Source organism: Mesoplodon densirostris, chromosome 7 (assembly GCF_025265405.1).
Source record: "Mesoplodon densirostris isolate mMesDen1 chromosome 7, mMesDen1 primary haplotype, whole genome shotgun sequence".
Classification (NCBI taxonomy): domain Eukaryota; kingdom Metazoa; phylum Chordata; class Mammalia; order Artiodactyla; family Ziphiidae; genus Mesoplodon; species Mesoplodon densirostris.
In genome coordinates, this window is record NC_082667.1 from 9,848,487 (window position 1) to 9,873,811 (window position 25,325).

A 25,325-nucleotide genomic window follows, 5' to 3' on the forward strand; every position below is an offset into this window, starting at 1 on the left:
CTCCGGCGAGGAAAGAGTTAAGCCCAACTCCTCTCCCCGGCCTCGGGGGCGGGGCCGAGCCGCAACGGAAATAACCGAGCGCCGGGCCGCGGTTGGCCGGGGGGAGCCGAACTTCTTCCGGAAGTAGCCGAGCTTTGAGGTCTCGTTCTCCGACCGGAGCCGAGCGCTGGGCCTTGTTCTGCGGATCCGCCGAACGTGTTCCGGAAGGAGGCGAACCCCGAGGCGGGCAGGGCAAGCCTTCGCGGCGGCCCTCCGAGTCCAACGTCTGGCGGGGCTCGGCGAGCGCGCGGGGAGCTGCAGCCTGGCTCCGGTCCGGCGGGAGCCGAGCTCCTTCCGGAAGAAGCCGAGCGGGCCGGCGCCGGCCTCGGCGTCCCGGGCTAGAGGCGGTAGAGGCGGCGGCGAGAGCGCGGGCCGGGATGAACCGCGACGGCTGAGGCGGCGGAGGTGCCGGCTGCGCGGGCCCGACTGAGACTTCTGCGAAGCACCAGCCCCGCGCTCCGGGCTAAGCTTCGAGCCCTGCCCCAGTGAGCCTCCCGGACCCCTTTGTGCGGCCGGAGGCGGCGGCGGGAACGGCCATGGCGGCCAACATGTACCGAGTGGGGGGTAAGTACCGGGCGTAGGGGCTGCGGGGCCCGGGGCGGGAGAGGTTGGGGGCCGGGATCGGAGAGGCTCGGCACCCGGTGGCGCGGGGAGCCGCGTTTGGGGCGGCGTGGTCCAGAACGCGGACCGGAACCGGAACCGGGAGCACAGGGAGGGAGGGCGCGGGGATCGCGACTCGGCTGAGCACCGAGACTCCCGGAGAGGCTTCGGGCGGCCCGACGGCAGTCGCGGGGCTGAGTCTGGGGTCGCCGGTGTCGCGGAGTGGGCTTGGGAAAGTGGTTCTGAAGGAATTGACAGGGCAGGCAGGGGGCGCGGAGGGCCGGGGCGGCCGCTTTGCCACCTGCGGGGGAGCCGTTGGGAGGTTTCCTCTTCCCAGGCGTTATTGTGCGCCTCGGTTCGCAAAGGTGGGGGCCCTGCGCAGGACTGAACAATTGCTCGCTTGGCCCAGACTGGGATGCAACTCCGTCGCTGAGTCGTGGGGACTGCTGGGGAACCCCCTGCTTCTTGTCTCCTCCTGAAGGCTCACTTTTGAGTGAAGGATCTGATTTTAGAACTAAGTGATCAGGGGTGGAGGGTGGGGCATCCTTCCCTTATTTTCTGTTAGTCTCTCCATTTCCACATTTCAGCGTCCTCTCTACCTAGACCCTTATCTCCTTTGGGTCTACTCGGGCCTGCTTTCGCTCCTCCCACCCTGGTGCTCGGCTCTCCCCACCTACTCCTCTGATCTTCCCGGTTCTTCCCCACCCCCTCCTACAGATTACGTCTATTTTGAGAACTCCTCCAGCAATCCTTACCTGGTTAGAAGGATTGAAGAGCTCAACAAGGTGAGTGGAGCAGAGTCCCCCCACCCCCAACCTCCTCTTTCTTCTGAGGTCTCTAAGTTCAGGTGAATGAGAGACAGAGGGAGAGAGAGAGAGAGAGAGGTAACACAAACCCTATCCTAATTACCCATTCATATTCATTGATTCATTTATTCATTCATTCCACACATTCAGGAAAGGCTATTGAGAGCTTAGTGGGAACTTTGCTCTTCTGTTTCTTGGGGGCCAAGGAAAGGGATTTGGAAGTCTGTCCTTAAATGTAAATCTCTTGATTCATAATTTCTTGGGCTTTTCTTACATCCTTTACACTTGTCCACTGTTGTTAGTCTCTTCTTTATGCATTTCCACTTTCAAATGATTAGTTTACACCACCATTTTTTCTCTCCTTAGACTGCAAATGGAAACGTGGAGGCAAAGGTTGTGTGCCTTTTCCGGCGAAGGGACATTTCTAGTAGCCTCAACAGCCTGGCTGATAGTAATGCCAGTAAGTGTCTTTGTACCCCACCCCCGGCCCCCTGTCTCCCCCTGCCCATGATCTGAAGCCCGCGCATGTCTCTGCAGGTGTTTCTCTTGGTAGCATGCCCAAGGCAGGGGTGTGAGTTTGGGGGGTGGTAAATGCCTGGTCTGCAGAGGGAGGCCTGTTTTTACACGTTGGGTTGGAAGCAGGGTGGAGAGGCCATGATAAGGAAAGCCAGAATTTGGCTTGTGTGTGAGTGTGTATTTAAGAGATGATAGTATTTAAATAGGGGATGATGAGGAGCTTTAGAGAAGCAGGACTCTTGGGGGTCAGTTTTGGTTATGTTGGGACAATGGGTGGTGACTGTGAAGGTCAGGTGAAGAGGAAGAGATCGTCTTTAGAAGCCTGCGTAACAGGGAAGCAGGTTTTTTTTTTTTTTTTTTTTTTTTTTTGTGGTCATGAGGTGGTGAGGATACATGGGTGGGAGAGAATAAATAGGAAGCCAGGAAAGTTTTATTGCACTTTTCCTCTTTCTCACCTATCCTGGCTTCCCCTTTGCTCCACTTTACATCTTTCCCTTTTCTTTTTGCCCTATCCTACTTCTCTTTATGCTTTCATCATCTTTTCAGATACATATTCTTCTGTTTCCCTTAGTTTCTTTTTCTTTTTCTACTTCGGCTTTCTTTCCCCTTCCTCTTTTTCTTCCTAAATTATTTTTCTCATTTTAGGCTTTTTTGGGCCTCGGATATGAAGGGGTTAATGAGGACCTGGGCCTACCAAGTTCTCCAGCCCTCTGGGGTTTCCAGTCCCATCTGGCAGGGGCTGACCTTGGCCTTGTCCAATCAGAAAGGGTGTGGGGGGTGTGGTCCCCCTTGCCTTAGGGCAGGGTTTCCGGAGCACACAGGCGAGGGGTGGAGCCTACCGCACACCCCCCTTTCTCCCTGAGGTTGGGAACAATGCACCAGTGAGCCTGGGCCTGTGGCTCTTTTGCCCCCTCCCTGTTTGGTTGGCACCCAGCCAAGTTAACCCTTTCCACCAAGGTTTCAGGGCAAGTTGCAGCTCCTTGGGGAGGAAGGTGTTGGCACTGGCTTGAGAGGTACTGTCCTTGAAAGCCCCACAAACAAACGATTGTTAGCCAAGTAGAAAACAAGGGATAGTTAGGGTTGCATGTGACGTTTAAGAGCAGAGTCTCCTGAAATTTGCAAAGAGGAACTGGTAAACATACTCCTGTGTGGTGCTTTTATTTATTTATTTAATTTGGATTTCTGGACCCCAGGCTAGTTTAGCAAGAGTGGGATATTCTTGCTGGGTCTCAAGTGAGCAGATCTGTGCTGTATGAGTGGTGCCTGAGCACTGGCACCTGGGTCTGTGATGTGTTTCTGTGGCAGTCTTTGTACTCTCAGCAGTTCTTCCCTAAGAACATTCGTTAGTGATGGAGAGTTGGGAGTATCGGTAACGGGGGTGGGGGTGGGGAAGCTAAGAGGGAAAGCTGGTGGTGTGAGAGGCAGGTGTCTAGGGAATATGAGGAAAACAAGTGAGACAGGAAATATTTTCCCTGGGTTAGAGCTTCTAAGGTGGCTTCTTTCTGAATTAGTTTCTGACTCGGCATCTTCCTCCTAAATCTCCCAGGGGAGTTTGAGGAGGAATCAAAGCAGCCAGGGGTGTCGGAACAGCAGCGACATCAACTGAAGCACCGGGAGCTTTTTCTTTCTCGGCAATTCGAATCGTTACCAGCCACCCACATAAGGTATAGGACAATCAGGGCCACTGTGGCCTGCATGCACTTATTTAGAAGGTGGAAAGGAGGGACTAGTGTATTGGAGCTGCTGTACAGAGGAAATGAGGACCTCACCCAGGGTTTTCTGACCTCTCTCCTGTAGGGGGAAATGCAGTGTGACCCTCTTGAATGAGACAGATATCTTGAGCCAGTACCTGGAAAAGGAGGTGAGAAAGAGGTGTCGGGAGAAGAGGGAGGGAAGTGGGTATTGCCCCGAAAGGCAAGAAGAAAGTCTGACTGGGATGAGGTACAGGTTGACAGGCTGCCTGTCTTGGGAACTCTGGATACACCCCACTGCCCCCTGCCTATGAGGACTGCTGCCCTGCTTACCTTCTCTCTTTCCATCTCCAGGACTGCTTTTTTTACTCACTGGTGTTTGACCCTGTGCAGAAGACACTTCTAGCTGATCAGGGCGAGATTCGAGTTGGTTGCAAATACCAAGCTGAGATCCCAGATCGCCTGGCAGAGGGTATGCAGCAGGAGACACTGTATTACGGCTACGGGGTTGTGTAACATCAGAGTCTCTGAATGGTGTGCCCTGGCGTTGTGTGGTGCACAGTCTGCATGGCTCTGTGTTGTGAACCTGGCAGAATGGGACCTTAGGAACCGGAAAGGGGCAAATGGGCACATTGGGAAGAGAAGTCTGAGAGTTGAGGTGGCTGACAGAACCCAAGGAGGAGACGAGGTGTTACTTTGTCAAGACATCTATTATCCTCCCCGATGATACCATTTCCCCATTCCCCAGGAGAATCTGATAATCGGAACCAACAGAAGATGGAGATGAAAGTTTGGGATCCAGACAACCCTCTCACAGACCGGCAGATTGATCAGTTTCTCGTGGTGGCCCGGTGAGCCATGGGTGGATGGGGCAGATGGGCTGGGGGTGGTGTGGACATGGTTCTGATTCATGTTCGTAGAGATGGACTTTATTTATTTTTGGCCTGGGTGTTGTCCTTTTTTCTCATCTGGCTTGGTTCCTCAGCCCACTCGCGCTTTCTTCTTTCCCTGACTTCTCACTCCCTCCCTTAGAGCTGTGGGGACCTTCGCAAGAGCCCTAGATTGCAGCAGCTCCATTCGGCAGCCAAGCTTGCACATGAGTGCAGCCGCTGCTTCCCGAGATATCACTCTGGTGAGCAGAAGTTGGTGGGTAGTTGGGTAGGCTGGGCTTTGTGGGGACCTGCAGAGCCTTGGGACTCTGCAGGGAGGAGGGTATCTCTGAGGGAGTGGGAGTACTTAAAGAGCAACAGAGGAGTGGTGCTGAGGGTTTCAGGTCATCATCATTGTTTCCCACCTCTCCTGTAGTTTCACGCCATGGATACATTGCAAAGGAACGGCTACGACCTGGCTAAGGCCATGTCGACCCTGGTGCCCCAGGGGGGCCCGGTGCTGTGTCGGGATGAGATGGAGGAATGGTCAGCCTCAGAGGCTATGCTATTTGAGGAGGCCCTGGAGAAGTACGGGAAGGATTTCAATGATATTCGCCAGGACTTTGTAAGTGGATGGGGCTAGGAGGAGAGGTGGAAGAGGTGACAGGTGAGGGAACCAGGACCAGGGGCCAGACAGCAGCTCATCCTTCTTCCTTGTGCCTCCTCAGCTACCCTGGAAGTCACTGGCCAGCATAGTTCAATTTTATTACATGTGGAAAACCACAGACCGATACATTCAGCAGGTAAGGTCTGGGCTGGGGAGGCTGGACCAGAGGCCTCCTGCTCACCTCTGCCTTTGAAGTTGATGACATCCTCCCTGCTGAGATGCTCTGATCCTTTTTACTTTTTCTCCTTCCTGCAGAAAAGATTGAAAGCTGCTGAAGCAGACAGCAAACTAAAACAAGTCTACATCCCCACCTAGTAAGTGTGATGGGTAGGGGAGACAGGCATGTTTCCCTTCTCTGCCCCTAACCTGTGCTTTCCTAAGTGATTGGGGGGTGGGCCGGAGATGCGGTCAAGTTATAGAGACAAAGTGGAAGTGGATTCTTTTCCTTGACCAGTTCCTGGTTTCTCCCCCATTAGCACCAAACCAAACCCAAACCAGATCATCTCTGTGGGCTCAAAACCTGGCATGAATGGGGCTGGATTCCAGAAGGGCCTGACTTGTGAGAGTTGCCACAGTGAGTTCCAGGGAGGGATAGGGATGCCGGGGGTGAGCCGGGCGTTTGCTCTGACCCAGCAACCTGAGAGGCTCAGGTGGCCTCCGGACCATTCCCTCCTCTCCATGCTCCTGCAGCCACACAGTCTGCCCAGTGGTATGCCTGGGGCCCACCCAACATGCAGTGCCGCCTCTGTGCTTCCTGTTGGATCTACTGGAAGAAGTACGGGGGACTGAAGACCCCAACCCAGCTTGAGGGGGCTGCTCGGGGCACCACAGTAAGGATGGATGATGAGGGACAGGTTGGGGAGAGCAGTAAGCTAATTGATGTGAGCTTTAAGCGAAGGCCACAACACCCAGCTCCAGTAAGGTGATGGCTTGACTGGGGTGGGGGTGGGGTGGTACTAGACAGTGGTTGGGGAGCCAGGCAGGTCGCGATGGCAGCAAAGAGATCAGGCAGGAGTAAAAGACCCTCCATCAAGAATGGAAGAAGGGAGCCTTGGTGACTGACTGTTCTCCTCCTTTTCCTATGTCCTTCTTCCAGGAGCCACACTCGAGGGGTCATTTATCCAGACCCGAAGCCCAAAGTCTCTCCCCCTATACGACCAGCGCCAACCGGGCCAAGCTGCTGGCTAAGAACAGGCAAACATTCCTGCTCCAGACCACGAAGCTGACCCGTCTTGCCAGACGCATGTGCAGGGACCTGTTACAACCGAGGAGGGCTGCCCGACGACCTTATGCCCCCATCAATGCCAATGCCATCAAGGCAGAGTGTAAGGGCAGGAGTGCTGGGGCTGGTGGCAGGTTTGGGGTTGCTCTAGCCAGAGACCAGTGTTTCTCTGGGTGTTTAAGGACAGTAGTAAGGATAGTAGGCCACAAGGATTCGTTACGAGGTTAGGCATGGTTCCTGGCCCCAGAGGAGGCCTGAATAGGGAAGCCCCTTCAAAGGCGTTCATCTTTGTTCTCCAGGCTCCATTCGACTCCCTAAGGCTGCCAAGACTCCACTGAAGATTCACCCTTTGGTGCGGCTCCCCCTGGCAACTATCGTCAAAGATCTGGGTAAGGGTGGGTATAGGATGGGGAACCTTTAGGGTGGTGTCCGGCTCCCGGCCCTTTTATCATCAAGATCCTTCTCTTCCCCTGCTTTTTTCTTTCCCATTGAGTCCAAAGAGGTTTAGTCTAACAGACTGTACTTTTGTAGGTTAAAAATGTTATTTTTCACATGCTATCCAGTATAACTATATACTGATTGATAAGATCATACTCATGTGTGACTTTTGAAATGCTGGTGATTACTCTCCAGACCCCTCCCCCATCACTGCTTTTGGGGATGCATACAGAAGAGAAAGTGTGAACGTCCTCTAAGGTTTCCTTTCTTTTTTTTCCCTGACAGTGGCCCAGGCACCTCTGAAACCAAAAACACCCCGGGGTACCAAGACACCGATCAACAGAAACCAGCTGACCCAGAACCGGGGACTGGGGGGCATCATGGTGAAACGGGCCTATGAGACTGTGAGTTGACAGACTGGAGTGGGCCAGGTTGAGTTGGGTGGGCTTTCATATCTGATAGGTGTCTGAGAGTCCCCTCTCGCATTGTGCTGCCCTATCCTTTTCCAGATGGCAGGAGTCCCCTTCTCCGCCAATGGAAGGCCTCTGGCCTCAGGGATTCGCTCAAGCTCACAGCCAGCAGCCAAGCGTCAGAAACTAAACCCAGCTGATGCACCCAATCCTGTGGTGTTTGTGGCCACAAAAGATACCAGGTAGGGAGCCCTCCATGGGAGGGGCTGAGAGGTTGACAACCTAGATTGGTGGATATGGGAAAGGAAATAGGAAGGAGTATCTGAGCAAGACCAGCTCCACGAAGACTGGGTGCAGGGTGGGGATGTTAGGAAGGAATGGGCTGGAAGGTGGAATTGTAGTGGAATGTGGGGTTTCATCTTGAAGGTCTTTGCTTTTTTTATTGCCCTCTTCTCTTCTTGGCCAGAGCCCTGCGGAAGGCTCTGACTCACCTGGAAATGCGGCGAGCTGCCCGCCGGCCCAACTTGCCCCTGAAGGTGAAGCCACCACTGATAGCAGTGCGGCCCCCAGTCCCTCTTCCTCCATCCTCACATCCTGCCAGCACCAGTGAGCCCATTGTCCTGGAAGATTGAGCATCTGTGGGGAAGGGAGGTGGGCTGAAAGCTAGAGGGTGGGTGCACAGGGCACCTAGCCTCCCTTCCCTTTAGTATCAAAGGGAATGAGGAGTGAAGGAGGGAGGGAGCAAGTGAGTGTGTCCTTGGAGGGGTTGGACGCCCTCTGGTGTTAGCACTTGGAGGCTTGTCCCCTTCCAGTGCTTCTCCGTGCCTGGTGGTGGAGGGCAGACTGCAGGAACTGGCCCATTGTGGGAACCTAGCCTGTTTTGGGGGGGTAGGACCCACAGTTGTCTTGGACAGTTTTGGGGGGAGGGTTTTTAAATTTTTTTAAAAATTTGCCTCCCTTTGTGAAGGGATGGGGAGGGGAAGAGTAAACAGATATCAGGTGGTGGTATCTGGTTGGGGGAGGGGGGCGTGCCCTGCCATGACTGCCGTGTCTTTTTTTTTTTTTTTTCTAATTGAGGGTTTCTCTTCCTGTCCGGTGTCCGGACTTTCCTAATTGGAGTTTGAGGTCCCCAAGCTGGTATCAACCCCAGCCTATGCTCGCTCTTTCCTTTCCTCCCCTTGTCCCCTCTGCCTTTTGTACGCCAGTTCTCAGAAATAAAGACCTTTTGTCTGTTTTTTTAACCTTGGATTCTGTAATTGGTTCTTATAGTAACAAATAAAAAGCTGTTTTCTTCAGCTCCTCCTGGCTCAGCTATTCTCTGCCGTGTGCATGCGTGTGTGTGTGTGTGTGTGTGTGTGTGTGTGTGTGAAGGTGCTTTATTTCCTAACTCTTACTCCCCTCTCCTTTTTACTTAGGGGATTCTGGGAGTTGTTAGAGGCCAGAACAGGATGTAGCCCACTTTGGGGTGTATTGTAGGATCATGTCACCTAGCTCTGTGGTGTATTTGCACAGACTGCTGCTTCAAGGATCCCCAAGGGCAGCCTCAGCAACTGCCTTGATATTGGGGCCTACTCTAGTGCTGTTTACTCTCTTTTTAAGTTTGGGAGACAGATTAGACATCTGAGCTGGCCCCAACAAGAGGAGCACCTTAGGAGAGAACGAGAAGTTAAGTCTACTGTGTGCTCCTTGAGCACTTTCTTTAGAGATGGGGAAAAGCCTCAGCAGTTGTGACTTGCTCAAGGTTAGATCCTGAGATGTCTGCCTCAGGTCCGCTGCTCTTTCCACAGCCGGAAGCTGTGGAAAGCTGTGGGTTGATCAAACACAGCAGGAGCTGCTTAGCCCAGCTGATAGGTCCCTCCATCTCATGGTCCTTGTCCCTGGGGCCTCCCTAGCTCTCTTACTCCCACCCTGGCCTGAGCCAACACCTCGGTAGTGTCGGGCGGAACTGACCACTATAACAGTCTAGGAGGAAGCAGCACCCTCCAGTGTCTTCACTCAGCTGCCACCATAGCAGTTTCCGCTAAATGCCTTTAAGTGGGCCGGTGGCTCTGGCTCCTGGTGGGTGCACCCCACGCAGCCCACTAACGCGGAAGAGAGGCGATCTGGCTGTAGCCCGTGGAGTCCGGAAGGTGCCCGGTGGGGGCAGAGCTCCCCAACCAGGGTTAGGAAGAGGTCGCAGAACTCCCATTCTGGGAGAGGACCGACGGCAGAGGGAGAGGGTAACAGCCCTGAGGAGGTTGGGAGTTTAGGGACAGTGCGGGCTTCGTGGAGGATCCGCCTTTATTCACTAGGTAAATATGGGGTTGAGGATACAGTCTCTACTGCCCCTTGAAGGAGGACACAGCCTGCTCTCAACCACCCAGCAGGGAAACCGCTTGCCGTCATAGCAGAGGGCCCGGCAAGAAACCCGGCACACTCTGTGGCAGCCTTATGAATATTCACGACCTTTGGGCCAATCAACGTCTGAACAGCTCAGAGCACACCAATGGGCTTACCGCATGCAGATAAGCATCGTAGATGGTATTCCTGAAGCTGGTAGAGGCTTAAGTCGGGCTGGAAACGGAACCTTGAGCGGAAAGAGCTCGGTTTTCGGAGGAGTGTACCTTGCGATTGGGCGGCGGCTACGTCACTTCCTATCGGACGGGCGGAAGTTGCTTCCCAGCGTGTTGCAATTTGTAGAAGTGAGTTCCGGTTGTGGCCGAAGTGGTTGCGTTTTGTTAGTACCGGACAGTTGTGATGGCTGCGGTGGATTCGGATGTCGAACCGCTGCCTCGCGGGGGTTTCCGCTGCTGCCTCTGCCACGTCACTACGGCCAACCGTAAGGGTGGCTAGTGAGGGGGGTGTTTATGGGCTTTCGTCTTCGGGTCCTAGCGAAAGTTAGGGTTATAGGTCATAGTGCTTGCCAAGTCGGTTGGTGGGGTCTCACCTCCGTTTTCTCTCCGCTGTCCGAAGGGATTACAGAGTGGGGGAGAGTCCCACCACCTTACACCCCAGCTTCCCAGTATCCGAAATCTCGACGACAGAAGTTTCGTTATTTTATTTCCTCTTTAACCGTCATCTGTTGGATATTACGTTTGTGCCTGCTACTCCGCTGGGCTCTAGCGCGGGGAGAGGGGATTTAGAGATGAAGGAGCTCACCACCTAGAGATGGAGACAATTTCAGTACCCTATAGATGTGTTTGGAAAGCTGCAGGGTCACAGAGAAGGTAGTAGTAAAGTGAGGGAAGCCCTACAGAGGGGCTTCCCAAAGGCAGAGATGGGTGAAGTAGCATGGTATGCATGTTTGGAAAAGGAGACAAGGTCCTTTTGTGACAGCGCAGGAGTCTCAATGAAACCTCATATTCCACTTTTGAAGTCTGGAATCATCATCTCCCCTGAACATGATCTTTCATTCTTTTCCTTTGTGAATGGCATTACCACTTGTCCAATAGGGCAAGCCAGAAATCCAGGATAGTCTTCTCTGGCCCCACATATACACTGGTGACATCAAGCAGCTGACTCAAAATGTAATAAAAATTTTAAAATCAGCTAAGTTTCCCCGCATTCACCATGTACCAGACTCTCAGGCAAGTGCTATATATGAATAATATGAATGTGGTAGGTACTATTATTATCTCAATTTTGTACCTCAGGAGACATGAACAGCGAGGTTAAGTAAGTTGCCCAAGATTTCGCACAGCTTGACAGACCTGGGATTTGATTCTGGGTAGTGTGACTTCTGATCCTGCACTTGTAATCTCTATACTATACCCAGAAATGTTAAATGGGAAATAGTCTAGGGTCCTGATTTATTTAGTCCTTCTATAAATGACCTAGATAAGTTACCTGTTAATTTCTTTACAGTGTGCAGGTGTTGCTCTACCTTGCACTTGTAGATGGTTTAAGAAATACTTGTGGGGCTTCCCCGGTGGCGCACTGGTTAAGAATCCGCCTGCCAGTGCAGGGGACACAGGTTCCAGCCCTGGTCCGGGAAGATCCCACATGACGTAGAGCAACTAAGCCTGTGCACCACAACTACTGAGCTTGCGCTCTAGAGCCTGCGAGCCACAGCTACTGAGCCCACGTGCCACAACTACTGAAACCTGTGCGCCTAGAGCCTGCGCTCCACAACAAGAGAAGGCACTGCAATGAGAAGCCCGCACACTGCAACGAAGACCCAGTGCAGCCAAAAAAAAAAAAAAAAAAAAAAAAAGAAATTGAAAAAAAAAAAAAGGAAATGTGTTTCTATCAAAAAAAAAAAAAAAAAGAAATACTTGTGTACAGCCAGTTCTCCTGGGAACCACTTAAAATGCTTTATATAGACAAATGGACAAGAGAGGAAGCTGCAAGGAGCCAGGACTTTGTCAGAATCAGTAGGATCTAGGTATGCCGAGAACAAAGTTGGGGTAGGTACACTGAAGAGCAATTCGGATGTTTTTGTCCTCACGTTTGTCTTTGCAGGGCCCAGCCTGGAGGCCCACCTGGGAGGCCGAAAGCACCGGCACCTGGTAGAACTACGAGCTGCTCGAAAGGCCCAGGGACTTCGAAGCGTGTTTGTCAGTGGCTTTCCCCGGGACGTGGATTCTACTCAGCTCTCTGAGTACTTCCAGGCATTTGGACCCGTGGCCAGTGTTGTCATGGACAAGGACAAGGTAGAGTGAGTGGCTCTGGGGGTAAAGAATGAGTCAGGTGTCCTACACACCAAAAGAAATGGGGGAGGGAGACCAGCAGCCTGTTTCTGCTGGTTCCTAATGTGGCTTGCCCTTGGTGGACACTCCAGTACTTGGGCTAGTCCAGCTTTGTGAGTCTCTCACCCTCGCCCCCCACCCCTGCTTGGATTTTATCAGTTCGTCAGAATTAGTCATTGGGGAACTTGTTGGTCATTTATTTATTCAATCAGTCTTTTATTTGCCAAATATTTATTAGCTGCTAACTTTGTACTAGGCACTGCTTAGAACTGCATTCTGAGTAGTGCATAGGGTAGTCATGGTTCCTGCTTGCACAGACCTTACAGTCTAGTGGAGGAAGTAGACAAATAAATGAGTAACTACTACAGTGAAGTGGGTGCTTTAATACCACACCATTGGGAGATCTATCCTAACCCTTCAAGAAACTGGTTGATAAATCAGCTAGCAGTTTATTAAATTATGCTGAAAGGTACTGAGGTCATCCGGTCAGAACACCCTGTCCTCTGGACAATGCAAGACAAACAGACTTGTTCTTTGCGGTCCTTTTTGTCTTGCTTCCATGCCGACCTTTTGTCAGAGTCTCTCTAGTCCCCTGGAAGAAGTTTGCCATTGTGGTGATGTGCTCCGTGGTCATATTGTAGCTCTGAGGCTACACTCTGGTTTTGTGGGCTTAGACGATCCCAAATCTACTTAGCAGCCCAGGTCTTCTCTTACCACGCCGTGGGGTCTGTTTTTCTTAGAAATTGCATTAAGCAACTGACTCACAATGGTTTAAACAAACAGGGTTCAATGGTTCTCTTATAACAAGAAGTCCAGACCTGAGCCATCCAAGATTTTACTGTTTTCCTGCTGTGTCATTATTGGCATATGGCTCTCACTTCATAGTTGTGATTATGCTGGTTCCACATCTTGCAGCAAGAAGAAGCAGCAGGTTGAAGGGCAGACCATCAAAGGCTAGGGTCATCTGAGTCTGATCCCTTCCCCCGGTTTCTTTATTTCCCAGGAAAATATTTCTCAGAGGCCTCTTCAGCAGACATCTCCTTATATTTCATTGTCCAGAACTCTGTCTATCGCCTGGTTACTCCTAGCTACAGGGAAGCCTGGGAAATGAAGTTTTTTTAGCTGGGCACTTTGTCCCTCTGAGCAAAAAGCAGGGTTCTTTTAGTAAGGAAGATGGGAGAATGTATATTGGGTGGGCAGTTGGCAGTGTCTGTCCCAGGTGACTTCTTCAGAAAGCTCAATGACACCACTTTTGTTCATATTTATTTCAATTGTAAAGAAAGATCTTTTCCTGAACTTCAACCTCAAGTTTTTGAGGCTTCTATCAATAATTATAACAATAATGACTGAAATTTTTATGGAGCAGTTATTATGCACCAATTATATGCTAAGTACTGTATGTCTTATTTAATCTCCACAACATTTCCTTGAGATCATCACTGGGGAAGTTGGAGGTTTGGGGGAGTCCCTGCTTGGGAGGCAGTCACAAGTTACTTAACCTCTCTGAGTTTCAGCTGCTTAATTTGTAAAAAGGGAATAATAATACATACCTTGTTGTAGGAATCTTATGAGACTTCGAGATAGCTTACATGAACTGTTCGGTTAATAATAAGCCCTCAGGGGGCACAGGTTCAGTCCCTGGTCGTGGAACTAAGATCTTGCACACCACACAGCGCGGCCTAAAAAAAAAACTTGCAAAAAAAAAAAAAGACCTCGGTAAATAGTGGCTCTAGATGGGGATGCTGGTATTGAGAGGAGAAAAATGCAGGGACACATCCTTCTGAATCTGCTTATCCCGCCCTCCCTGATGCCTTTTGTGCAGTTCTTGAGAGAAATACGTGCACACAGACAAGGCCAGGCAAAGAGACACCAAATTGCTAACTGGGGCTTCGGCTGCAAATTTGGTGTTGCACTGCAGTCTGTTGAGCTGTGTGATTCCTCAGAATCAGAAGATTCGCTTGGGCAGGCCCAAGTGACTGCCTTTCTCCGTAGTTTCACTTTGGTTCTTTGTGCTGTTTGACATAGGGTAGAAGTGAGGGTAGACAGGGGACCCCCTTTTCTTTTCCCCCCCTTGTATTGTCAATTGATATTATATATTATTAAGATATATAATTCACTGGTTGTTAGTATATTTGCAAGATTCTGCAACCATCATATGATCTAATTCCAGAATGTTTTTTATCACCCCAAAAAGAAACTGTGAACCTATTATCTGTCCTTTTCCAATTGTGATTCAGGCCTGTGTGCTGGTGAAGCCATCCCCCTGGTTAATTTTTGTATATGGCATGAGGTAGGGGTCCAACATCATTCTTTTACATGTGGTTATCCAGTTATCCCAGTTGAGAAGACTGTTCTTTTCCCATTGAATGGTCTTAACACCTTTGTTGAAAGTCAGTTGGTCATAGATGTACAAGTTTATTTCTGGAGTCTCAATTACATTCTCTTCATCTGAATGTCTGTCTTTTTTTAAAAAAATTAATTAATTAATTTTTGGCTGCGTTAGGTCTTCATTGCTGCACGCGGGCTTTCTCTAGTTGTGGCAAGCGGGGGCTAACCCTTCATTGCGGTGCACAGGCATCTCATTGCGGTGGCTTCTCTTTGTTGCAGAGCATGGGCTCAGGAGAGTGGGCTTCAGTAGTTGTGGCTCGTGGGCATAGTTGCCCTGCAGCATGTGGGATCTTCCTGGACCAGGGCTCGAACCTTTGTCCCCTGCCTTGGCAGGCGGATTCTTAACCACTGCACCACCAGGGAAGTCCTGAATGTCTGTCTCTATGCCAGTACCACACTGTCTTTTTTTTTTTAATTAAAAAATAGTTTGGGAATTCCCTGGTGGTACCGTGGTTAGGACTCAGCGCTTTGGCTGTCGGGGCCTGGGTTCAGTCCCTAGTCAGGGGACTAAGATCCCGCGAGGTGTGCGGCACGGCCAAAAAAAAATTTTTTTTTAATTGAGGTAACATTGGTTTGTAACATTATATAAATTTTATGTGTACAACATTATATTTCTATTTCTGTATACCCTACAGCGTGGTCACCACCAAAACTTTAGTTTCCATCCATCACCATACAGTCGATCCCCGTTACCCATTTTGCCCTGCTCCTTCCCCTCTGATAATCACTACTCCTCTCTGTATCTATGTGTTTGTTTTTGTTTGGTTTGTTCATTTATTTATTTATTTATTTATCTATTTAATAGATTTTTTTTTTTTTTTTTTTTTTTTTTTTTTTTTTGCGGGACACGGGCCTCTCACTGTTGTGGCCTCTCCCGTTGCGGAGCACAGGCTCCAGACGCGCAGGCTCAGTGGCCATGGCTCACAGGCCCAGCCGCTCCGTGGCATGTGGGATCTTCCCGGACCGGGGCACGAACCTGTGTCCCCTGCATCGGCAGGCGGACTCTCAACCACTGCGCCACCAGGGAAGCCCATGATAGATGTTTTTATGGTATATATAGTACTTTATTTTTTTAAAAAACTGTTTATTTATTTATTTATTTTGGCTGTGCCAGGTCTTAGTTGCAGCACGCGGGATCTTTGTTGAGGCACGTGGGATCTTTTAGTTGCAGCATGCGGACTTCTTAGTTGCGGCATGCATGCGGGATCTAGTTCCCCGACCAGGGCTTGAACCCGGCCCCCTGCACTGGGATTGTGGAGTCTTACCCACTGGACCACCAGGGAAGTCCCTGTTCATTTATTTTGTTTTTTGTTTGTTTTTTATATTCCATATATAAGGGAAATCATATGGTATTTGTCTTTTTTTGTCTTACTCATTTCACTTAGCATAATACCCTCAAAGTCCATCCATGTTATTGCAAATGGCAAGATTTTTTTTTTTTTAGTAGCTGAGTAATATTCTATTTTATATATACACCTCATCTTCTTTATCCATTCATCCATTCAGGGGCACTTAGGTTGTTTCCATACCTTGGCTGTTGTAAATAATGCTGCAGTGGTGATGTGCTCCGTGGTCATACTGTATTTGTATTTCTGTGGTATCCGTTATTATTTCTCCTCTTTCATTTCATACATATATGTATGTGCATATATCTTTTCAAATTAGCGTTTCCATTTTCTTTGTATAATAACCCAGGAGTGGAATTGCTGGATTGAATGGTAATTTTAGTATTAATTTTTTTGAGGAATCTCCATACAGCTTTCCATAGTGGCTGCACCACTTTATATTCCCAACAGTGCACGAGGGTTCCCTTTTCTCCACATCCTCGCCAAGACTTATTTCTTGCCTTTTTGATAATAGCCATTCTAATAGGCATGAGGTGATATCTCATTGTAGTTTTTTTTTTTTTTTTTAACCTTTTTATTTTTGGCTGTGTTGGGTCTTCATTGCTGTGCACGGGCTTTCTCTAGCTGCGGCAAGCGGGGGCTGCTCTCCCTTGTGGTGGCTTCTCTTGTTGTGGAGCATGGGCTCTAGGCGCGCTGGCTTCATTAGTTGTGGCACGTGGGCTCAGTAGTGTGGCTCGCGGGCTCTAGAGCACAGGCTCAGTAGTTGTGGCGCACAGGCTTAGTTGCTCCGCGGCATGTGGGATCTTCCCGGATCAGGGCTCAAATCCATGTCCCCTGCATTGGCAGGCAGATTCTTAACCACTGTGCCACCAGGGAAGTCCAGTCTTTTTGTTTTTAAAATTTTGGTTGAGCTGTGTAAGTTCTTTATATATTTTGGATATCAGCCCATTATCAGATATATCATTTGCAAGTATCTTCTCCCATTTGGTGGGTTGTCTTTGTATTTTATTGATGGTTTCCTTTTTTGTGCAGAAGCTTTTTAGTTTGATGTCGTCCCATTTGTTTATTTTTGCTTTTGTTTCTCTTGCTTGAGGAGACATATCTAGAAAGATATTAAGACCAGTATCAAAGAGCTTACTGCCTGTGTTTTCTTCTAGCAGTTTTATGGTTTCAAGTGTTACATTCAAGTCTTTAATCTATTTTGAGTTTATTTTATTTTCTTTTATTTATTTTTTTTTTGCGGTACGCGGGCCTCTCACTGTTGTGGCTTCTCCTGTTGCGGAGCACAGGCTCTGGATGCACAGGCCCAGCGGCCATGGCTCACGGGCCCAGCCGCTCCGCGGCATGTGGGATCTTCCCGGACCGGGGCACGAACCCGCGTTCCCTGCATCGGCAGGCGGACTCTCAACCATTGCGCCACCAGGGAAGCCCTATTTTGAGTTTATTTTTGTGTGTGATGTGAGATAGTGATCTAGTTTCATTTTTTGCATGTGGCTGTCAAGTTTTCTGAACACTGTTTATTTATTTATTTTTGCGGTACATGGGCCTCTCACTGCTGAGGCCTCTCCCGCTGTGGAGCACAGGCTCCGGACGCGCAGGCTCAGCAGCCATGGCTTACGGGCCCAGCCGCTCTGCGGCATGTGGGATCTTCCTGGACTGGGGCACGAACCCGTGTCCCCTGCATCAGCAGGCGGACTCTCAACCACTGCGCCACCAGGGAAGCCCTGAACACTGTTTATTGAAGAGACTGTTCTTACTCCATTGTATGTTCTTTGCTCCTTGTTGTAAATTAATAGTCCATATACATGTGGGTTTATTTCTGGGCTCTCAGTTCTGTTCCATTGATCTGTGTGTCTGTTTTTCTGCCAGTACCATGCTGTTTTGCTTATTATGATTTTGTAATATAGTTTGAAATCAGGGAGTGCGATACCTCCAGTTTTGTTCTTTTTTCTCAGGATTGCTTTGGCTATTTGGGGTCTTTTGTGGTTCCTATAAATTTTAGAATTTTTTGTTCTGTTTTTGTGAAAAATGTCCTTAGGATTTTGATAGGGATTGCATTGAATCTGTAGATTGCCTTAGGACATTTTGACAATGTTAATTTTTCCAATCCATGAGCATGGAATGTTTTTCTATTTATTTGTGTCTTCTTCAGTTTCTTTCAACAGTGTCTTATAGTTTTCAGTGTATATGTCTTTCACCTCCTTAAATTTTATTCCTAGGTACTTTATTCTTTTTGCTGTGATCGTAAATAGTTTTCTTTATTTTTCTTTCTGCTAGCATATAGCATATAGCATATAGGAAGCGAACAGATTTTTGTACCCTGCAACTTTACTGTATTCATTTATTATTTCTAATGGGTTTTGGTAGAGTCTTTAAGGTTTTCTATATATAAAGTCATGTCAACTGCAAATCGTGATAGTTTTGCTTCTCCTTCCCAATTTGATGCCTTTTATTTCTTTTTCTTGTCTAATTGGTCTGGCTAGGACTTCAATACTGTTTTGAATAAGAGTGGTGACAGTGGGCATCCTTGTCTTGTTCCTGATAGCTTTCAGATTTTCACCATTGAGTATGATGTTAGCTATATATGACTTTTATTATATTGAGGTGCATTCCTTCTCTACCCATTTTATTGAGAGTTTCTATCATAAATGGGTATTGAATCTTATCAAATGCTTTTTCTACATCTACTGAGATGATCCTATTTTTATTTTCAGTTTGTTAAAGTATGTGTCTTGTTGATTGATTCACGGATGTTGAACCATCCCTGCATCCCACTTGATGGTGGTGTATGATCCTTTTAAGTTATTATTGTATTGGATTTGCTAACACTTTGTTGAGCATTTTTGCATCTATGTTCCTGAGAGATATTAGCCTATAGTTTTCTTTTTTTGTGCTGTCTTTGTATGGTTTTGGTATCGGTGATGTTGGCCTTGTAAAAATAAGTTAGGGGGCTTCCCTGGTGGCGCAGTGGTTGAGAGTCTGCCTGCCGATGCAGGGGACACGGGTTCGCGCCCCGGTCCGGGAAGATCCCACATGCCACAGAGCGGCTAGGCCCGTGAGCCATGGCCGCTGAGCCTGTGCGTCCGGAGCCTGTGCTCTGCAACGGGAGAGGCCACAACAGTGAGAGGCCTGCTTACCCCCCCGCCAAAAAAAAAAAAATTAGGAAGCGTTCCCTCCTCTTCAATTTTTTGGAATAGTTTGAGAAGGATAGGTATTAAGTCTTCGATGGTCCTGGACTTTTGTTTTTTGGGAAACTTTTTGATTACTGTTTCAGTCTCCTTACTCGTGATCAGTCTATTCAGGTTTTCCATTTCTTCATGATTCAGTCTTGGAAGGTTGTGTGATTCTAAGAATTTGTCCCTTTCTTCTAGGTTGTCCCTTTGTATGTTTGTTGGTGTATAGCTTTTCATATTCATAATATTCTCTTACCCTTTGTATTTCTGTGGTATCCGTTATTATTTCCCCTCTTTCATTTCTGATTTTATTTATCAGAGGCTTCTCTCTCTTTTTTTTCTTAGTGAGTCTAACTAAAGTTTTGTCATTAGTACCACACTGTCTTGATTACTGTAGAGAGTACCTTTGTATAAGCAGGATGAGGTTCTAGCTTTACCACTGAAGAGAATATAAAAAAATACGGCCTTTTGCCAGAGCAGTTATATTTTTTTCTGCTCCTGCTAACGTTTTACCTTAAAAAAAATGACCCAATGAATATCATTAAACTCAACCAAATCATAGCAGCACTGCTGTCATATTGCTGGTAAGTTCGTTGAAGATAGGGTTTATGTGTTTAGATTTATGCGTAACACAGTGATCATTACATGGATTGTTAATATTAAAAGAGTCTAATTAAAGCAGGAAAAGTTAGGGCATGAGTCATAGTATTACCAGTGAAATGTCATTGGGAAGACTGGGGTTTTACAAAATAGGTAAAATGAGGTTTTTCAGAGGCAGGCTTGGGTGAGAATAAAATGCATACGATTTGAGTGAAGGAGATAATTGCTTTTCTAAATATGTTCCCTGGTGGGAATTCCCTGGCGGTCCAGTGATTAGGACTCCATGCTTTCGCTGCCGAGGGCGCAGGTTCAATCCCTGGTAGGAGAACTAAGATCCCATAAGCCTCGAGGCGTGGCCTAAATAAATAAATATGTTCTCTGATGTTATCAAAACAGCAAACAAATTTCCCAGTTTATATGGTGGTCCCCATTTTAAAGATTCTCACCCACTGTCAGACCATGTGTTTGGATTCTAGGTTCTAAAACCATCATCATTGTCCCTGTTGTGGTTTGACAGGGAGTGTTTGCCATTGTGGAGATGGGGGACGTGGGTGCCCGGGAAGCTGTCCTCTCACAGCCCCAGCACAGCTTGGGAGGACATCGCCTGAGGGTCCGGCCACGGGAGCAGAAAGAGTTCCAGAGCCCAGCCTCCAAGTCCCCCAAAGGAGTGGCCCCCGACAGTCACCAGCTGGCAAAAGCACTAGCGGAGGCCCCGGACGTGGAGGCACAAATGCTGAAGCTCGTGGGGCTGAGGGAGCTGTCTGAGGCCGAGCGGCAGCTTCGGAGCCTCGTGGTGGCCCTGGTGCAGGAGGTCTTCACAGAGTTCTTCCCTGGTGAGTCACCTCCCTCACTGTGTCTGAGCCCTTCCTGTCCTTCCTCCCCTGTGTTTGCATCCCCAGTCCTCCCTAAGCTAGTGGTGTTCATTTGCCTGCTTTTCCATCTTTGTGCCCCATTTTGTTCTTCCACCACTTACTCCCTGCAGTGTCTCTTGACCTTTATTCTCTGCTCGGCACCCAGGCTGTGTGGTCCATCCTTTTGGCTCTTCCATAAACAGCTTTGACGTCCATGGCTGTGATCTTGACCTCTTCCTGGATCTGGGGGACTTGGACGAGCCCCAGGTATGTGACCATGGAGGCAGCTGTGAAGAGTCAGTGGAAATGGTCATGTCTGGGCAAACACTTGACCTCTCGTGCCTTAATTCTTCATCTATAAAATGGGGTAATAGGACCTGCCTGAAAGAGTTATTATAATTGGAGAAATGTGAATGTGTATGGATATTGGATAGGATAAAATGAATCAACATGGGATAAATGGCATTTGTAACAGGAAAAAAACCAGATTGCAAAATAGCATGTATAATATCTTACTCGGGGAGATAATGGGTTATGTTTTTGCTTATCTGTGTTTTCTAACATTAATGTACGGATCCTGCCTTGGGAATAGGAAAGGGTCATTACTTTTTAAATAGACTATTTTTTAGAGCTGTTTTAGGTTCATAACAAAATTGAGCAGAAAGTACAGAGTTCCCACATACCTCTCGCCCACAAAAGTTTTTTGTTGTTTGTTTTTTGGGTTTTTTTTGCTGCACCTCACAGCTTGCGGATCTTAGTTCCCCCACCAGGGATCGAACCCGTGCCTCCTGCAGTGGAAGTGCACTGGAGTCCTAACCACTGGACCACCAGGGAATTCCCTCTTTAGTCTTATTTAATCTGGAACGGTTCCTCTGCCTTTTTTTGTTTTTCATGACAATAACGTTTTTGTAAAATACTGACCGTTTATTTTATGGCATTAAAAGGTTAATTTTTTTTTTTCTTTGTTGTACGCGGGCCTCTCACTGTTGTGGCCTCTCCCGTTGCGGAGCACAGGCTCTGGACGCGCAGGCTCAGCGGCCATGGCTCACGGGCCCAGCCGCTCCACGGTATGTGGGATCTTCCCGGACCGGGGCACAAACCCGTGTCCCCTGCATCGGCAGGCGGACTCCCAACCACTGCGCCACCAGGGAAGCCCTAAAAGGTTAATTTTAAAAAAGGCTTGTGAAGGTTAAGTGAGTTGATATTGATAAAGCCTTTAGAATAGGGCCTGGCACATGAGAAGCAGTAATAGATATATCTTAGGGATGGAATGTTCCCTGGTTAGGGGACTGCAGGTGAGGCAGTTACTCAGCTCGTTTCCATCCACAGCCAGCCCCAAAGCCTGCAGAATCTCCATCCCTGGACTCGGCCCTTGCATCCCCACTGGATCCTCAAGCCCTGGCCTGCACCCCAGCCTCCCCTCCAGACTCACAGCCTCCAGCTTCTCCCCAAGACTCGGAAGCCCTGGACTGTGAAGTCCCTTCCTCCTCCCTGGCACCCCAGACTCCAGACTCTGCTTTGGCCTCTGAGACCCTCGCCTCTCCCCAGTCCCTGCCTCCATCCTCGCCACTGCAGGATGACCGGGGAGAGGGGGACCTGGGGAAGGCCATGGAACTGGCAGAGGCCCTGAAGGGGGAGAAAGCAGAAGGGGGAGCCATGCTGGAGCTGGTGGGATCCATTCTTCGGGGCTGTGTCCCTGGAGCATACCGAGTCCAAACTGTGCCCTCTGCCCGACGCCCTGTGGTCAAGTTCTGCCATCGGCCTTCAGGTCTCCACGGTGACGTCTCCCTCAGTAACCGGTACCTTTGTTTGGGGGGCGGCGGGGAAGGCCAGATGGGCACTCTGGGGGAGGTTGAGGAGGGTGCCCTGCACCAGCTGAGCCTTGAGGTTGTCCTTATTTGGTCCTGTCTCTCTTTCTGATGCTCATCTCATGTCTGGCTTTCATTTCAGTGTTTGGAAAGTGTGTTTTTTGGGATACTGTTTTTAAGGATTTAGGAAAGAGTTCCATCCATGGTGAATAAGTTTTAGCATTGGGAAATGCTGAGTTAAACACAGGCAGGTTTCTCCCTTCCCTCCCTCTCCCCCACTTCCTCTTTCCTCCTTCTCCCTCCCTTCCTATCTTTTTTGCATAGTAAAGGCTCTGATCAGTCTTACAATAACATGCTCTGTAACTGTCTAAGACATTTATAGGATGTCGTGTTTCCCAGACACATTTGATGTTCTTTTGTACATACTCTCTCCAGACCATGTCAGAAAACTCCTCGGGAAACCCTCTGTTGGCCTTCTTCCATCTGGCCCCCATTACACAAGCCTGGAATGAGAGCTGGGGGTGGTAGGTTCCTGAGCCCTAACACCCTTGTCCCCCGCTCTGTCCCAGGCTGGCCCTGCATAACTCCCGCTTCCTGAGCCTCTGCTCTGAGCTGGATGGGCGAGTACGGCCCCTTGTGTACACTCTGCGCTGCTGGGCTCAGGGTCGAGGGCTGTCAGGTGAGAATAAATCAGGACAGACTTGGGGCTCTGTTCGTGTCGGGGCAAAGGCAGGGACTCAGGGAGAGAAGGACCGGGGTTGCGAAAACTGCCAAGGAGGGGATCAGGACCGCCTCTAAGCTAACCGGAATTAATTGATTATTTACCCAGGGAGTGGCCCGCTTCTCAATAACTACGCCCTGACCTTGCTCGTGATCTATTTCCTTCAGACCAGGGACCCTCCTGTGTTGCCCACTGTGTCCCAGCTCACCCAGAAAGCAGGTACAGTAGCCCGGCCTCCACCCGCTCTGTCTCGTGAGCTTCATCTCTCTTCCTCCTCTCACTTAGACATACTGAGTTTCCCTGAGAATGAGATCTCTGCTATCACTCCCATATCCACCCTCCCCCGCCCCCCCTTAATCTTCCTGCTTCCAGGCTCACCCTCACCTTTTTTACTTTCATAGGTGAGGGCGAACAGGTGGAGGTTGATGGCTGGGACTGTAGTTTTCCCAGGGATGCCTCGAGACTGGAGCCCAGCACCAATAAGGAGCCCCTGAGTGAGTCTGGGGAGGCTGGGAGAGGACTAATAAACGGTGCTAATGACACAGTGACTGGCACACAGCAACCTCGTGGGGTAGCTAATACTGTTATTGCTACTTAACAGATGAAGAAACCATGCCTTGGAGTAATTAAGTGGCTTGCCCAAGGTCATGCTGCTGGCAAGGGGAAGGGGCAGTATCTGGGGGCACCACGGGAGAGAGGTCTGACCTCTTGTTTATAGGGATGAGAGGAGCCTGGCTCTGGCACTCTTCTGAGCCACTTGGGAGGGAAAAAGAAAGTCCAGCTAAGGGAATGGCTCTGGCACAGGGCTGATCTCACTTCTGGCCTCCAAGTGAGCCCTTCTCCCTGGTCTTTCTCTTCCTCCAGGTTCCCTGCTGGCCCAGTTCTTCTCCTGCGTCCCTTGTTGGGATCTTCGTGGCTCACTGCTATCCCTGCGGGAGGGTCGGGCACTGCCTGTGGCAGGGGGCCTGCCCTCTGATCTCTGGGAGGGTCTGCGCCTCGGTCCCATGAACCTCCAGGACCCCTTTGACCTGAGTCACAATGTGGCAGCCAATGTGACCAGCCGGGTGGTCGGGCGGCTACAGAACTGCTGCCAAGCAGCAGCCAGTTACTGCCGAAGCCTCCAGTACCAGTGCCGTTCCTCCCGGGGTCGGGACTGGGGGCTGCTTCCCCTTCTGCAGCCCAGCTCCCCCAGCTCCCTGCTGTCTGCAACACCCATCCCCTTACCCCCGGCTCCCTTCACCCAGCTCACTGCTGCCCTGGCCCAGGTGTTACAGGAGGCTTTGGGGTGCCATATAGAGCAGGGAACCAAGAGACTGCGGTCAGAGGGAGGTGGAACTGGGGAGCCTCCCCAGGGAGGGACAAGCAAAAGATTGAAACTAGACGGACAGAAAAAAAGCTGTGAGGGGGGCCAGGAGGAACAGCAGGGACGTGCAGGGGGCCACGGTGAAGATGGGGTGGAAGAAATGGCGATAGAGGCTGGAGAGTCAGTGCAAGACTGGGCCATGAGGAGCCCTGGGCAGCCAGGGGAGCTGGCCCCGATGACCGGAAAGCATCTAGGCACTGGAGAAGAGGGGCAGTCAGGCCCCGCAGCGCTGGCTGAACAGGGGCCCAGAGGACCTGAGGCAGCCCGAGAAGGGTCTCAGGCCAAGGCAGGGAAGGGGGTGTCGCTCTCCTCAGTGGGCTGGCGCTGTGCCTTGTGCCACCGAGTGTGGCAGGGGCGGCGGCGTGCCCGAAGACGCTTGCAGCAGCAAATCAAGGAAGGAGTTGGAGCTGGTGCTGGCACAGGAGCAGAGTGGCTGGCAACTGAAGCTCAGGTCACGCGGCAGCTGAGAGGCCTGAGCAGTACTGAACAGGCGCCAGGGGCTGAGCCACTCCTGACCTTCGTGGTGTCTGTCTCCCAGGCTGACCAGACTCTCACTGTGACCCCACTCCGGGATTCTCAAGGCCTGTTCCCTGATCTCCATCATTTCTTACAGGTTTTCCTCCCTCAAGCACTTCGAAACCTGCTCAAGTGAAGATGGGGACCCTAAAGGGCAATAAAGCTGCTAGTTTAATAATAAACACTAGTTTCTGCTAATTTCCACCTGGTAATAATCCTCCTTCCCCCAGTGCTTAAAGCAGCCTCTCACAGGTACCGTCTCTTGCCACCCTAAAATAGGTCTCTCAGTATGTTTCCTTCAGAGCCCAGGAGGAGTGTGTGTCTGGCACCTGGACCCACTCAGTAGAGTTCTGGAAAGATGGAGTGCTGGGTGGGTGGCTTGAGCAGCACCTGAGAAGTACCAAGTTTGCTTCCACATTTACCTTACTGCCCAGAGTTATGAATGGTGACAGGGCTTGAAATTTGGATTCAGGGTTTTTCATTCTCTCACTTAATAGAATTCATCCTGTTCTTAAATTGGGTTCAGATCTGAGCATGGGTAAAGGGCGACCCACCCATTGAATTGTCAGCCCTTCCGGGGTGACAGGACGTGGCTGGCTTCTCCCTCAGCCCCTCCCTTGTTGCAGGCCCAAAG

The 25,325-nt window shown here is 49.8% G+C and overlaps 2 protein-coding genes across 3 annotated transcripts; both read left to right on the forward strand.

Moving 5' to 3' along the window:
• The first annotated feature begins 122 nt into the window (after positions 1–122).
• On the forward strand, positions 123–8,499 carry MTA2 (metastasis associated 1 family member 2). Its single transcript, XM_060103661.1, has 18 exons — positions 123–603; positions 1,357–1,424; positions 1,812–1,905; positions 3,508–3,625; positions 3,759–3,822; positions 4,007–4,124; positions 4,401–4,503; positions 4,685–4,784; positions 4,958–5,146; positions 5,250–5,324; positions 5,444–5,502; positions 5,665–5,762; positions 5,879–6,018; positions 6,285–6,513; positions 6,710–6,799; positions 7,134–7,252; positions 7,358–7,500; positions 7,725–8,499. Exons 1-18 carry the CDS (start codon positions 576–578, stop codon positions 7,888–7,890), a joined length of 2,001 nt encoding a protein of 666 aa, XP_059959644.1. The 5' UTR covers positions 123–575; the 3' UTR covers positions 7,891–8,499.
• A 1,458-nt stretch (positions 8,500–9,957) lies between these two features.
• Positions 9,958–24,873, forward strand: TUT1 (terminal uridylyl transferase 1, U6 snRNA-specific). 2 transcript variants are annotated; one of them, XM_060103660.1, is made up of 9 exons: positions 9,958–10,076; positions 11,699–11,889; positions 19,950–20,265; positions 20,450–20,550; positions 21,613–22,082; positions 22,527–22,615; positions 22,921–23,031; positions 23,214–23,306; positions 23,677–24,873. In XM_060103660.1, the coding sequence occupies exons 1-9, from the start codon at positions 9,995–9,997 to the stop codon at positions 24,825–24,827; spliced, it is 2,604 nt and encodes an 867-aa protein (XP_059959643.1). In that variant the 5' UTR covers positions 9,958–9,994; the 3' UTR covers positions 24,828–24,873. The 2 variants fall into 2 exon arrangements, with proteins under 2 accessions (XP_059959643.1, XP_059959642.1); XM_060103659.1 differs by lacking the exon at positions 22,527–22,615 and adding an exon at positions 22,661–22,770.
• The last annotated feature ends 452 nt before the right edge of the window (positions 24,874–25,325 follow it).